The following is a 15,079-nucleotide window of genomic DNA, read 5'->3' on the forward strand; positions in this document are numbered from 1 at the left end:
CCCCCCCCCCCCCGTACAAAAGCGTAGGCCCAATCCAGGAAATCAAAACGATTTCAGACATAGTTATGATGACACAGAGACGAACAGGGAGACACTTCAATGGACCACCTGGTGGAAAAATGGCTTTGATTGGTTGGGACTGCCTGGAATGATAAATATATTAGTGGGCTTGTGACTTCTGTGTCTTGCATGAACCACCACTATTATTTATTATTAAGAAAAGAAATGCAGTCTTTGTTCAAATGTTTTGTACATTTTTATCGAATTATCATGGCTACGATTAAAAGAACATGTTGGTAGGAAAGAGAAAAGTATAACAGCGGTATGTCCAAGTCAGTCCAAGTTTGACTGCCCTGCTTCTGCGTCCCTGATGCCGCATCGTCACTCCATTCTCCACAGTACTGTATTCTTCCAAGGAAACAACTTCTTTTATTTTTCCAATGTTTCTTCTCACTTGTTTCTTCTTCTCTTATTTCACATCATCTTCTCATTTTAATGCACATTAGCAAAATAAGTGTGTATGTGGTAAATCATCCCCTGCTGTGCACACACACTGTCACGCATATCCCTGTTTTTGTACACTTTCCTTAAACAAGCACACAAACTTGCAGGGATGCACGCTTATGCATGCTCATACACAATCACAAACTCCCCCACTGAAACACACACTGCAAACCCCCAACAGGGTATCTGGGGTTTTATAGAAGGTCTAAGCTTTAGGATGCTAATAATGTGAATCAGGTGCACTGCATGCTTTTATCTTCCTGCTACCTCCCTTTTCAATATCGCCTTTTCACTTGCCTCTCCCTTTCTTTTGTGTAAAGTCTTATTTGGGTGCATATGTGAGAGTGTTATTGTTGCGATGGAATTGCATAGTGTTTCCAGGACTTATGTTCTGTGTCTCAGTGGCTGTGGGCTGTTTATTTTGGTGAAGGTTTTCAGAAAATCAATTACTCCTCTGTCATGTAGCTATAAAATCAGAGTGCAAAGGTTTATTCAGGGCGGCCCACCGATGCTGCCTCTGCACAAGCCTCACACTCGTTTGGGGATTTTTTGTTCGTGAGACTGCATCTGTTTCTGCACAGTGGCAGCAACAACAGCTGTCAATCAGATGTCAACATCCTTCAACTTGTAAGTGTGAATTTTTTGGTGATTTCACACAGATAGTTGTGATTGCATGCTCACCCCATGCAAGATATTGATAGATGTGACATGAATGAGAAAGATGTATCCTTTTTAATTGCAAAACGGCACTTTAAAGAGTTACATTTTCAAATCATAAGAGCCACAATAATAAAAACATTATTGGAAAGGACAATACTTTCCCAGATCACATTATTACATTCCAGATAAGATGAGAAAATACATACTTTATTGTCCTCCCCTTTTCTTGGGCTCGGCATCCTTACAACCATGCATTTCTTAAAAAACAGTTAAAAAAGATTATCATACAGACAACATAATATGTCTGCTGTCTATATTGGGAAACTCTAAACTTATATTCAGAGTGAAACATGTCAGATGGAATATGGACTAGATTCTGCGTACCACTCTAAGCACAGGACTTTATATATACAGTCACTGTCTTTCTAGGAAACCAGTGCTGCCACAGGTCATTTCATGCAGGTGGTTTTGCTAACTCACATCTTCATTATACCATACCACATTGAAAGATAGTTGATGAGATTAGACAAGAGGAGTTCAAATCCAAGTTGCGAAAAATTCCGATCAAGGCAGCTGTTTTAGTATCAAAATCTTTTGACGCCATCTCAGTTTGATTGTTAATTTTGTTACCTCGGTATCAGAGAATGCATTTGCTGTGCAGGGCATTATTTCAGTTGTTTATAAAGACAGTAGGGGGATTTCTGCAAACTTCTTTAAAGTTAGTAAAAAAAAATGTAAATCATTAATCTCTAATGAAATGTGATGACTCTCTTCCTGTGCTCACTTTGTGTCCCATGGTAGCTGTATAAGAAAATAGCAAGTCGGAATAAGGAGCTGGAAGTGCAACAGGTTTTGTTTTTCCCCAAATATCTTTATGATGAAGAGTACAGCTAACACCACTGTGAAATCCCAGAGCTCAGACAATAACTGGGATTTGGTCGGCGGTAAGCAAGAGTCCGGGGAGACCAAATCCGCGGCCAAGCGTTTGATTAGGCCAGTTTGGCTGCACAGAGAAGCGGACTGGACGCTAGTTTGCATTGCCGAGCCCAAAGGAGAAAATAATGATCGGACGAGAGGCTTTGAGGCCATTGCTATGGTGACCAATTCAGCGATGAGACATGAGAGGGGATGTAATCATGTAATGTCCTGACCCATCCGAGTTAATTTCAGTAATGGCATGGTGGTTAAACACACACGCAAGAGGATTTCTTCATTTTACCGCAAAGCTGACGCAAACCATGTTTGACGCCTGTAAATCAGACAGCAGAGTGTTTCCAGGAATGGAAATGGGAGGTATTAAACACAACCCTTTGGCTGGCGGCTATGCTGACAGGAGTCCTAACATCTCAGCTGTGAAATGACTGCTGTCTGTCTGACCTTGTCTGGTGGCGGCCGTAATCACCTCAGTAAACAGAAACACACAGCCGATGTCCAATCTCGTAATGACCTGGGGTGTGAATCTGCTGTCGCTGGATGTTGGCCGGGTCATGTGCAGAGGTGGAGATCAGTGGATGGGTTGTGCGATGGAAAGGAGAGTAGAATAAATGGGTGGACACATGCTTGTTTCTGACGTTTTTTGCTGGCCTCTGGTTGGCAAGGAGACACAAATACAAACAGCAGAAGACGGAGGCAACCAACAGGAAAATATGTATATGGCCTCACAGATTAATTCATGCAGGCACACACACACAGACACACAACCCACTGCAAGTTCCTGACACACAGGGAGGGCCAAGTTAGCAGACTTAATTGGTAGTTCTAGTGCAATACTAATATTTACATACATACTACATATATTTTTTCTAAAGCTGCTTTGGACTTATGTTTGGTTTATAGCCAGCTCATCCTGTCACCTGATTGCACCCTTAGGAAATGAAAAAGAATGGACACCCTAGGATACGTTATTATGGAACCCAATAGTAGACAAAGTGTAGAAAAAAGACGTCTACACTTTGGCAAAGAGAGTAGTATTTAGATTTTTTTGGCAACTTAGGAGCCTAAGAACGCAAAGACATACTTGTGGCACGTTAATCTTTAAGACTTCATTGTTGATATATGATAGAAAAAGATGAGAAGAGGAAGCCATAATAAGAAATATCCAGACTAACACTGTAAACGTAACCGACGTGAAAAAGCTGTGTCTTTCCTCTGGTCAGCGGACTTGATGATAGCTTCTATTCACTACAACACAATACAGAGAGACAGAGTCAGTGAAAGAGATACAATGAGTGTGAAAAAGACAGACAGAGTAAATAAGAGACAGGGTTGTACTCACAGTGCTGCTTCTATCGAGTCTTCTTAAATACCAGGTCACATGTAATTGCTAACCAACGTCTGCATCCATCTCTATTCCTTTCTCCAGGCTGCCCTTTAAATAGCAGCCCGCTCTCGTATTAAAGAGAGATCACACAGAGCTTTGCTGTTCTCTGTCTTACGGCCTACCTTGCTCTTTTTGTTATGGCAACGCAAACACCTTCACTGCCTCTCTCTTTTTTTTTCTTATTTGTTTTCCTCACATCCTACTCTTGTTTTTCTTTTCTCTTCCCAGCCTTGCCATTGCTCTTTCAGTTATTGATTTAGTTTTAGATTTTTGTCCTTCCTTTTAATCATCTCATTTCTTTCCCTTGTCCCCCCCCCCTTTTTCACATTCATTAATTCTTTTCTTATATCATTCCCTCTTTTTTTATATCCCATTTCTCCTTCCCATCGTCTGTTTTTCTTTCTTCATTCCTGGCTTCCATTTGATCCAGGAGGGTCTTCCTCTGTTGTGTCCCTCTTTTCCTCACCCTGTATCCTTCTCTTTGACACCATCACCACAACATCTTTGAACACAAAAGTTGAAATTGCAACTTTCACTGGAACTCATTTAAAGTAAAGCCATGTGCTGCTTTTTGCCTATTCCCTTGTGAGTCTTTGTAAAAGCTCCGACACACCAAGTCCACTGCAAAGAAATAACATTTACAGGACCGACTACTGTTACGCTTCATACTGCTTCACACTGCTTCATACTGCTTCACACTGCTTCATACTGCTTCACACTGCTTCATACTGCTTCACACTGCTTCATACTGCTTCATACTGCTTCACACTGCTTCAACTCTTATAATAAAGGTTGCATTTTAACACCTTTTAAATATTACAACTGACACACAGCTAACCACTGGGCTACATGTATATGTCCTGTGCTGGTGTTATAGGGGATACGCTTGTCAGTACTACACTATACTATACATGTATTTGCATTCCTATAAATATCACAGAAGACAAAATAAACTAAGCTCCCATTTTCATGTGCTGTAATTCATGTTATGCTTGGACAACGGGGTACAGTTTTGCGTTGCACTGGTGTTTTTAAGCCAGTTTGTAGAGGAAGAAAAAGTCAAAGCAAAATATATGTAGATTCCACATTGGAATTGCAAGGCTAAGCCACTAAGCATGACGGCAAAAAATCTGTAGAATACAGACAACAAGACAGGACACACCACACAGAGTACTGTACAGGAAATAGTGGACCACAGATGCAAACAGCTGACTGACATGTTTCCATCACCACCATCCTGCTTCCCTGTCTGTGTCTATGGTGTAATTTTCTTTCAATTTAACCATCACAACCATAATCATCTTTCTTTCTCTCTCTCTCTCTCTCTCTCTCTCTCTCTCTCTCTCTCTCTCTCTCTCCATACTTTCATCCACTCATCTGTCTTTCTGTTATCATTTTATGTTCTGCTGTCAGGTCTGTTCCCACATCACACAACATGTTGGAAATAGATGAAGGACAAGATGTTTTGCTCTGTGTAAAAATCCCATCCCAAAGAAAACTAGCTTGCATGGACACACACACACACACACACACACACACACACACACACACACACACACTCCTATTTATGGCATGTCTACACTAGCCAGGCTGAAAAATTGATTTCCACATTTTACTGATAACTGATCAAGCACTGTCATATATTATGCACAGAGCTTTTACATGGCCTTAAGTCAAAGTCACTGTTTAAAATTAGACAAAGAAGTAAGACGACTGCTCTTTGGAATTTCAGAGCTGAAATGTAATAGCATTTTTAGATCTCTTCTTGACCTTTTAAGGGTATGTGCATGGAACCGGATCCCCATGTGTTTCAAATCAAAATGCTCAGAACAAACTCAACTTTCTGTTTAGTGTCGCCCAAACAAAGCAATGTAGAGTGATAATTTGGCCCTAAAGCGGAAACATTTCTTAAATCTCTCGTAAAAACATACCTACAGTCAATGATTTTGGTGCTTGAAATGAGTTTACAAAAGTAGCATAAAATATGAATAGAATATTAAATAAATAATGTGTTATGAGTAGGAGTGTTGTCAAACATGGCTTGGACTTGCCGGTGCGTGTGTTTTGTCTTCAGAGGGTTAAGTGTCATTAGTGTCTCCAGAATAAAATCAACCAAGAAAACATCTATGAGAATGATAAGAACACGCTGCCTAAGATTCTCACAATTGGTAAATTTTGTGCAATATTGAGTGACATTACAACACTTTATTTTGATATACTTATCCAATTATTACTGTTATTCTAATTAATTATTATACTTAAGGCTGCATTAGATAGCAAAAAAGAACAGCCAAAAAGAACTTTTTTGAAATAGCCTATTATTGGCCGGAGTTATGATGCCAAAAATAAAAGGCCTACCACAGCCCTAAATATCATAAAATAAATAACTGTTATGCTTTCTTCTTCTTTTTTTGTTCCTTTCTATTTTACACATTTAAATGTATTTCATAAAATCCATCCTTGGTGTTTTAAGAGGGATATTCAAACAACCTTTAGTTTTTAGTATAGTGTTGTACTAACCACCTTCTCCCTTCACACTCCCAGCACTACGGGTATCAGTCTTCCTCGGCCCTACTACATGGCTGACGAAGATGACGAGCGCCCCTTCATCTGCTCCCTGCCAGTCGACAACGGCATCATGTCCTGCACCGACGTGCCGGCCCGCCGCGAGGGAGGCAGGACGTGCTGCCTGGACAAAGACGACGCGCTGTACCGCCAGTCGTTGGGCCTGAGCCCCGAGCCTCTGGCCAATGGCAGCGTCAGTGTAGCAGGGCTCTGTGTGAACTGGAACCAGTACTACACCAGGTGTCATACCGGGTACAGCAACCCCCACAAAGGAGCCATCAACTTTGACAACATTGCCTTTGCCTGGATTGTAATCTTCCAGGTAAGAATTTTGGTACTTGGCACCATAAATGTAGACCATCAAAAAGGCTGCTTTTAAGTTCTATAGTATCAGGGTTTATTACATTTATAACTATGTTTTAAGTGGATTTAGCTTTTTTTACAGACAGCAGTACCCGTAATGTGTCCAGACTGTGTCATATTAAAACAGCTTTTTAAGTTACCATGAAAACAGATCAGATAGATACCAGTTAAACAAAACAACGGAGGAAGTTCAGGGCAAATAAAGAAGTTGACAACAATTTAAATTTACAGTGTCATCAGCATATTTCCTATCCTTCGTATTCCATATATCCTTGTTTGCTTGGTGGTACACGTATCTGGAAAACATGGTCAAAAACACAAAGAAAAATGAATCAAAAATGTTCTTAAGTTCAAATTCTATTGCTGCTTAATACTGTGCAGTAAGTTTTTTTGGGAAACACATTTATTAACTTTCTGGTGGAGAGGTAAATGAGAAGATTGATATCGCCCTCATGTCGGTCTGTTAAATGTGAAGCTACAGCTAGCTAGCTAGCTTAGCTTTGCACAACGACTGTAAACAGTGGGACAAAGCTATCCTGGCTCTGACCAAAGGTTAAAGCTCACAAATATACTTGTCATATCTTTTTAGTTTAATCCATACATACATAACTCCAACAATTCATTTTTACAACAGGTAATGTGTTTAGGTGACTATTTATTGGACGGGAGAATTTGGAAGAAATTGAAGACTCAAATCAAGAAATAGTCTAGCACACAATCCCCTGTAAAAATGGCAAATCATCATTTTTAGAGAAAAAAAGAAGAATATATAAACATATATAGCACGTTTATTAACAGCTTTACAGGCATATTTTGTCAAGTTCAGACAGAGCATGCTAGCTGTTTCTTGTCTTTAGTTAAATTATAGAGTGGTATCGATCTTCTTGTCTAACTTTTCCACCGAAAAACAAATGTTTTTTTCCCAAAATGCCAGGGGACTTCCTGTGGATGGATAAAGTTAATATTTCTTCACTCTCACCTTTCCCCTAAATGTAGGTGATCACTCTGGAAGGCTGGGTGGAGATCATGTACTATGTGATGGATGCCCATTCCTTCTACAACTTCATCTACTTCATTCTGCTGATTATTGTAAGTCATGTTTGTACAACTAAAGTATGGATAGTGTGCATAGGTCTGGGTGATCGGTATCATAATGCTGTAAGAAGTATATTTCTAGACATCTATATTGGTTTAGAATATAGTAAATAGTAAAATTACACATAAACTAAACTAAACTGTGTTCTGTTGGCATTACATCGACAGAACACTTCAGTTGTGGTGGACCAACCTTTCAGTAACTACTTTTGTTGTTTTTTAATTGCTTGGTATCCGTCAGCATAAACAAAACACAATCACTGCATCACAATCCCACTTAAATGTTCTTCACTCAACATTCAGAATATTAATTTAGCTGTAAACAGCTATCTGTTGTAAAGATATAGTGGAGTAATGGGCAGAGCAGAGATAAAGTCACACATCTGTGTGTGTTGTAATCTGAGCTTCTCTGTTCTTTGTTTGATAGCCGTTCCGGCCATGCGTGCATGTTAGTGCATGTTAGTGCTTTGTGCAAAACGACAAAACGTCAGTATTTGACACATTGGGGAACGGTACACACCTGCTGATGCTAACGCAGTGAAGTTGTACTTTCTGCGGTTATCCAACTTACATACTTTTAGATTTCCTGTTCTTGTTTCTAGGCAAGGAAAAGCTGTCACTCTTGTTTCTAGGCAAGGAAAAGCTGTCACTCCTCTCTCTCACACACACACACACACACACACACACACACACACACACAAACACACACACACACACACACACACACACACACACACACTGTCAGTGTTGAGCTGAAATCCCTTAAGAATCCCCCTTTTGTTGCGATAACACGTTTTAATTCCAATCCTTAGGCTTCTGTGTCCATATGTGTACTGCATAAGTGTGTATGCTTTTTTTTTTGCCTGTCAGTGTTTGCGTGCGTGCATGCGTGCGTTAGTTATCATGATTCAGTGTGACCGCCAGTCCCTGTTACTTCCCAAACCCATGGGCTGTCTTGTCTTTTTTATTGCCCTTAATTGCCTGCCTTCAAATTCAGGCACACGCTCTGTCGCTCTTTGCCTCTATTGTCTCACCAAAACTCCCTTCATTTCTTAACCCTTTCATTTCATCTTCCATTTCATCTTCCAATCTCTGATCCTTGCCACTTCACCTTTCTTATCTTCTCCTGCCATCTATCAATGTTTGACTCTGCTAACACGTCCTTCCATCCCTTCCTCATTCACCCTTCTCTGCCTCTGTTACAACCTCTTTCTCTCATTTTTTTCCTTAATCTCCTTTCTTCCCCACCTTTTTTTATCTTTACCTCCTCCTGTTTCCCTTCATTTTATCCCCCTTTCTTGCTGAGCTGTATACTGTGTATCATTCATGCATCTGTCACTCGACTCATTATTCTCACTCACGCAAAAACACACACTTGAAAACAGGCATACTAACAGCCCGGCCTAATATCTGTGTTTATTGTATCTGCAAACGTTAAACTGCCGCGGCTCCCCTTGTTTGACAGGCCCCATCTTTTTGAGACCAGGACCTCCTCCAGCAGTCATCCCTATGTATCTAGCTCCACTAGTCTAGTTCTATCTAAATTAATTGAAACTTGCACACATGGAAAAGGACACATTCCGACTCTCTTTTCCAGATTTGTGTCATTGGACATTCCTGCATCAAGGTTTCCTTGCCACAGGCAGTCGTTGATGTTAATGTTGCCTTTTGATGTGAAATTATCAGTGAGGAGGGGTGAAGGGGGGAGGAAAGGAAAGAAGGAAATAATGGGGACTGGAATATTGGCTGGTGGAGAGTAAGAGATGGAAAGGGGATGATGAAATGTAACAGAAAATAGAGGGAAGAGAGATTGGGAAGAAATGGAGGAGAGAGGGAAAAGGAAGATGGTGATCTTGTCATCTCCCAGACAGTCAGAGCTACTTCTCCTATCTCCTGCATTCACTTTCTTGGGAGTTTGTGTTAAGGGGTCGGGGAGAGGGTGATAACAGTTAAAACTGTAAAATTATTATTGGATTATTTTTACATCAAATCTCCGTAATGATGGCACAATTTGGACACGTAAATCAGACAATGCACAGGCAATTTGGTGATATCCCTGCAGTTGTGGTTTTGAAATAAAATCTGAGTGCTCTTCATCCGAGACCGAGACTGAGACCTTCCAAAAAGTGGTCTTGAGACCAAGACCGATCCCGAGTACTAGAACAGTGAGAATGGGTTTTAAAGAGAGAATTGTTCACCAACGTGCAACCTAATGGTGTGAGATGAAAAGGCAGCGGATCACCAACGCTGTTCAACGTTCAACCGCTCGCTACCTATTCATGGTCTGTGATAGTAAAAAAATATAAAAAACACTCATGGCTCTCCTCTGTGCATCTACTAAAATCTGAAACGTTCTTTTAATTTTTAATGCATTTCAAGATGAATGTGTTCTGATTAACCATGCATTAAAGTCTCGTAGACTAAACTAAATAGCAGGATTTTACACCCTGTTGTTGTTGCTTAGCTGGCTCTTTCCCCCCCACAGAGACAACATTTGACAGTCAGGATGCATTGTCGGCTTTGTTGCAACATGTTTCAAGGCTTGTCTCACAAACAGACTTAGTGGAGGAAAGTGATTTAAGCGTTACTCTCCGCATGTCAAAAGTTCTCTTCATATCCCTGCTTGTCCTCATCTCAGTAGCAGACGGATGACAAGACTTTTAATTATGTTTCCTTTAATACCGCATAACACTGAGCATGGAGAGATGGAATAGAGCTAGCGACAGCAAGCGAGACAGATAGGGAGGAAAGAGGGAGAAGGAGAGAGAGGTTCACGTTGCATTTAGATGCTTTGACAATTCTACTCACGTAACAGTCAGACAGATTAATTGTGTTAATTTCAATTGAGAGAGAGAGAGAGAGAGAGAGAGAAGGGTAGAGTGGGATGTAGAGTAAGTGATATGAGAGAGTGTAAGGCGAGATGAAAACAGTGATTGGAGAGAGAGTGTGACAGATGGAGAGGCAGATGAGAACAGTGAGATGAAGATGGTGAGAGTTTGAGAGTTGCTTTTCACTGATTACCATCATAGAGCCGCTTAGACATGAGGACTCAGTAAAATTAAAGGTTTTTATGGACAATAGCTGGGTTCTGTAGAATAACGTGGCCAGCCTCAACCTGTGTCCTTACCAGCTCTGTAAAGACACAGGTTGAGGCTGGCCACTTGTCCTCATGTCTATGATGGTAATCAGTGTAAGGAAAAGCCTCTTGATTTCACACTGTATAAGTACCCTCATCTATACCTATTTTAGTATTAAAATGCAGAAGAATAAATTAAAAAGTAGTTAAGTTTCTGTCACAGGTGCAATATTCATACATCTCAGATTAATTGTCTCCAGGCTCATTTTTGTCAATAGCTGTTAATCAGTGGCTCTGACAATCATTACGGTCCTGACTAAAATATCTCAACACCTGTTTGATAGATTGCCATGGAATTTGCAACAGATATTTGTGGTGCCCATACATGGATATGGAGACAGAAAACCTGATTTATTTATTTAACTTACTTTTATGGTACCTTTTATTTAACCAGGAAAAGACTCATTGATATTAAAAAAACATTTTTCATGAGTGCCCTGGCCAAGATAAGCAGCAGTACAAACACAACAAAATACACAAAAAACATTAAAAGCTTAAAACAACTAAATAGCAAATTTTTTCAATGTCAACCACAATCCTAAATACATCAGGCAAAACATCTACAGCCAAATGTGACGGCCTCCAAGTCGATTATCATCCTCCTAAAAGTGGCCAATTAGACCAGCTCATTACGTTTCATGGATTTCTGTAACTTGTTCTATGTAGAGGGAGCAGCAAACTTAAACACCTTTTTCCGCAGTTTGGTTCTAACCTACAGAACAGATAGAAGGAAAGCAATCATAGATGGCATGTAATGCACACACCTGTTGCTGTGTTTTTTGTGTGTTAGATGGAAGCAAACTTGCAAAATGTGTCTAGGGTTTGGTATTCTTCCCTTCTAATGGGTTGGGGGGAAATCACCTATCCTGACATCTTGAGAAATGTTGACCCCATACAAGCTTTTTTGCAGCCTCAGATCCTTGGTTGGGGCCCTTCTAACCGTTCTAAAGTCAAGGCACAAAACCCGAGGGGATCGTGCCTCCTCCATTAAGGCACCTCGGCTTTGTAACAGCCTGCCAGAGGATATAAGTCTTGCTAAAACAGTGACTGATTTTAAACCACATCTTGAAACACATTTTTTTTGTAGACTTGCTTCTTTTTGATGTCATCTTTTTATCGTCATCTTTTTACCCTACTGTGTTCATTTATTTATTTCATTTTATTGATTCATTTGTCGTTTGTACTGTCCTTTAAAGCTGTAGTGCGTAGTTTCTGTCTTCCCTATGACGAATTGTAAGTAATGACCACAAAACTGTCGGCACGTCCACATGATACAAGCCTTCCGTGCCCGCGCCCTCCCTCCACGCAGTTGCTAGTAAAAAACATGGACTCTTCAGAAGTGGTTATTATCTTTACTCGAGCTTTTGCACGGAACGTCACTGGATCGCCACAATGTACTGAACATAGCCATACTGAGAAAAACAGAGAGAGATTTGTGGAGCCGATGGTCTTAAATAGGTTTGTAGCAACTCATTTGGCAATGGCTTGAATGTACCGGACGTTCATTAATATCAAAAGGTTACGCACTAAAGCTTTAAAGGTGTCCGATCTTTTAATTTCACTATTACAATGATGTTTATATTTGTGTATTGATTTGTTTGTATTGATTTACTGCCATCCTGACTTGACTCTCATACATACGTAGTCATTATTACCCTGTCACCGTACTACACACACACACGCACACACACACAGACTAATCTAATTGTATTTCAGTGGCTCCAACAGAGTGTGAGTATAAATATTTAATGCGATCGGCGAGTCTGTTGAACGGACACTGCCTTCTTTTAAGTCTGCGGGGCCAGAGAGCAGGCATGAACACTAGCCAGTCTGACCACAAATCTTTGCTTTGGATCAATAGAATGACGCTTTACACACAAAGCACACACAGACGCACACCAACACACATGTCAGATTACACACATTCAGGTATCCAGCGCTTCCATAGTCTTTGTCACAGTGGTTCAGATGGAGAGCAGTTATTGCTCCATCGGAGAGCAGCGGTTATCAGGCTTCACAGCCCAGAGAGAGTTATTCTTCATCCCACTCTTTGCCTTCTCTCTCCCCCTCTTTTTCCTTCATCATCAGTTCTGCTTTTCTGGGTGACCTTGCCTGTTTTCTCCACTCTGAACATAGAGATTGAACATACAGAAGTGCAACACATCGGGCCTTGTTGATTATTAATTATCTTTATATACTTAAGAAAGGTTTAAGCATAGGCTGTGATGTAAATTCTTCAATGTGGTCTAAATTAAAGGTCAGTTTTGATTAACAATATAGCATTGAATCAGGTTCTAGTTAAAGAAATCCTTGTGTGAGCAAGTCTCACGAGGCTTTCTTTCAGAAAAAAAAGTAATGTAATCAAGGACAACAAGGCTCAAGGCCAGGATTCAGTCATCCCTCACGCTTTCCCCTACACAAGTACTTTTCAAAAGTAGATAACATGTTGGCCCCCTGGTTATAGGTTTGAACTTTTGAGCAGAATTTGAGATGTGATCGCTTCCTTTACATAATAAACGCTTTAGGCTGTAAAGCTTAACAAGCATTGGATCTTGAAAAGTGTACATTTCTAGTACTCTTAAACGTTTTTGGGGGAAGATTAAGTAAAAGAGAACCTAGATAGCATAACCAACAACAGATAACACAACTTAACAACAAACTGCAGGTACTCAACTTTTAATAGGATAAAGATTTGACATGCATTGTTGTAATTTGGGATAAAAAAGAACACAGCCATAGTTCTCAAACTCATTCAAAATTGACCCAGAATCCAAGAGTAAATTGATTTAAGCTGCACATTGTATTGTCGTTGTTGTCAACTGTCTCGTTTTTTAGATCTGCCCTCTTGGAGCAGCACAGTAACCTTTCATTGATTGGATATTTGGATATTTCTGTCTGAAAGGAACTTAGACAGTCATAGTTCACTTATAGCCTTACTGCTTTTTGTACACAGATAGATTTTTTAATTCCAGCTCATCTTTTGTTCTGATAATTGATTCAACCAGGGAAGTTTCATGTCCATCCAATCTGTGGAAGTATTCCAACTGGGAGTCTTCACACATCCACACTGTGGTGAAAAATGAAAGGGACCTTTTAACTCTGAACCCAAATAGCTTATTTTACTTTGCAGCTTTGGTAGCCTTAGTTACATTTATCATTGATAAAAAAGGAAAACATCGTTGGGACCTGTGAAGCATATCCCTAAATCACACAAGGTTCAAGAATAAAAACCATGTGATTGAGATTCAATCTAAGCTTTACCTCTCATCATCAAAAATATATAAGGAGATTGAATTACAACAGCATCAAGAAGGTGAAAGTCTTAGCTCCCCTCTCCTATTAGGTTCATTTTGGTTGATCTTAAGCTGGTAAGGTTTTCTGTTTTTGATACCAGCTTGCTATCATACTCTTAAGAGAAAAAGACCAGACTCACAGCTCAGTATCTTTGATGCGTTCATTAAAAAACACTGCAGCTTTGTTTGCAGCCATACTGTAAAATGTGTTATGTTTGGACTTGTCCAGCCAAGTGGGCCATCAGGCCAGAGGTAGTAGCAGATATCTCGGATGGCGTCGAGCCATCTTGCTTAGAGTTCTTTATTCAGTGTGATTAGCTGGCAGAAACGGACCATTGATAGCCCAATATTATTTCATGCAAGTGTTTTCACATGTAGCACATTTTATATTTGGGACTAAATTATTTGTTTACTTTTTCTTTCAGTGGGTGTTAAAAACTGTATTTCCATGTATGGCTCTCATCCTCCCAGATTGGTTCCTTCTTCATGATCAACCTGTGCCTCGTGGTCATCGCCACCCAGTTCTCGGAGACGAAGCAGAGGGAGCACCAGCTGATGCAGGAGCAGCGAGCGCGGTGCTCGTCCTCCTCCACCCTGGCCAGTGAACCGGGGGACTGCTATGAGGCACTCTTTCAGCTGGTCTGCCACATCCTCCGCAAGGCCAGGAGACAAACGGTCGCCCTCTTCAACACCCTGCGGGGCAAACCTCGCGGCTTTCGGGGCGTCGGAAGAGGTAGAGGAGGAGGAGAGGGAAGGGAGAGGAAGGCCAATGGGAGGGGAGGACGTGAGAGGAAAGCAGTGATGAGGCGTGGTATGTGACTATAAACATATTCAGTAAAAATTAGATGCATGCTAGATACACTCACCCTTTAGATGGATAGGTGGATGGATGGATGGATGGATGAATAGATAGATAAATAGAAACTGTGTTGTCATTGTTAAACAATCAAATTCAAGTACTGAGCTCAAATAAATAAATTCTAAACTTCGTCTTCCATCCATACTCACTCATACTCCCATTCACACCAGCTAATTTACCACGCACTGATTGCCGACGTACACAATTAAAAAGGGCTATGTGTAGTTTAAATTCCATTTGATGAAAGTCAATTTCTGAAAGCAAAGTGCGTTCCATGTCATAAA

General features: G+C 40.5%; 1 protein-coding gene across 2 annotated transcripts in view; it reads left to right on the top strand.

The window, feature by feature from the left end:
- The window catches only part of LOC117952270 (voltage-dependent T-type calcium channel subunit alpha-1I-like), a 237,219-nt gene that overhangs the window by 130,215 nt on the left and 91,925 nt on the right, over positions 1 to 15,079 (top strand). For both annotated transcript variants that reach the window (XM_034884421.1, XM_034884426.1), the window contains 3 exons: positions 6,029 to 6,371; positions 7,409 to 7,501; positions 14,408 to 14,747. In XM_034884421.1, coding sequence (XP_034740312.1) covers positions 6,029 to 6,371; positions 7,409 to 7,501; positions 14,408 to 14,747 — 776 coding nt within the window. The remainder of the gene's footprint in view (positions 1 to 6,028; positions 6,372 to 7,408; positions 7,502 to 14,407; positions 14,748 to 15,079) is intronic.

The sequence above is a fragment of the Etheostoma cragini genome, chromosome 2 (genome assembly GCF_013103735.1).
Source record: "Etheostoma cragini isolate CJK2018 chromosome 2, CSU_Ecrag_1.0, whole genome shotgun sequence".
Lineage (NCBI taxonomy): Eukaryota > Metazoa > Chordata > Actinopteri > Perciformes > Percidae > Etheostoma > Etheostoma cragini.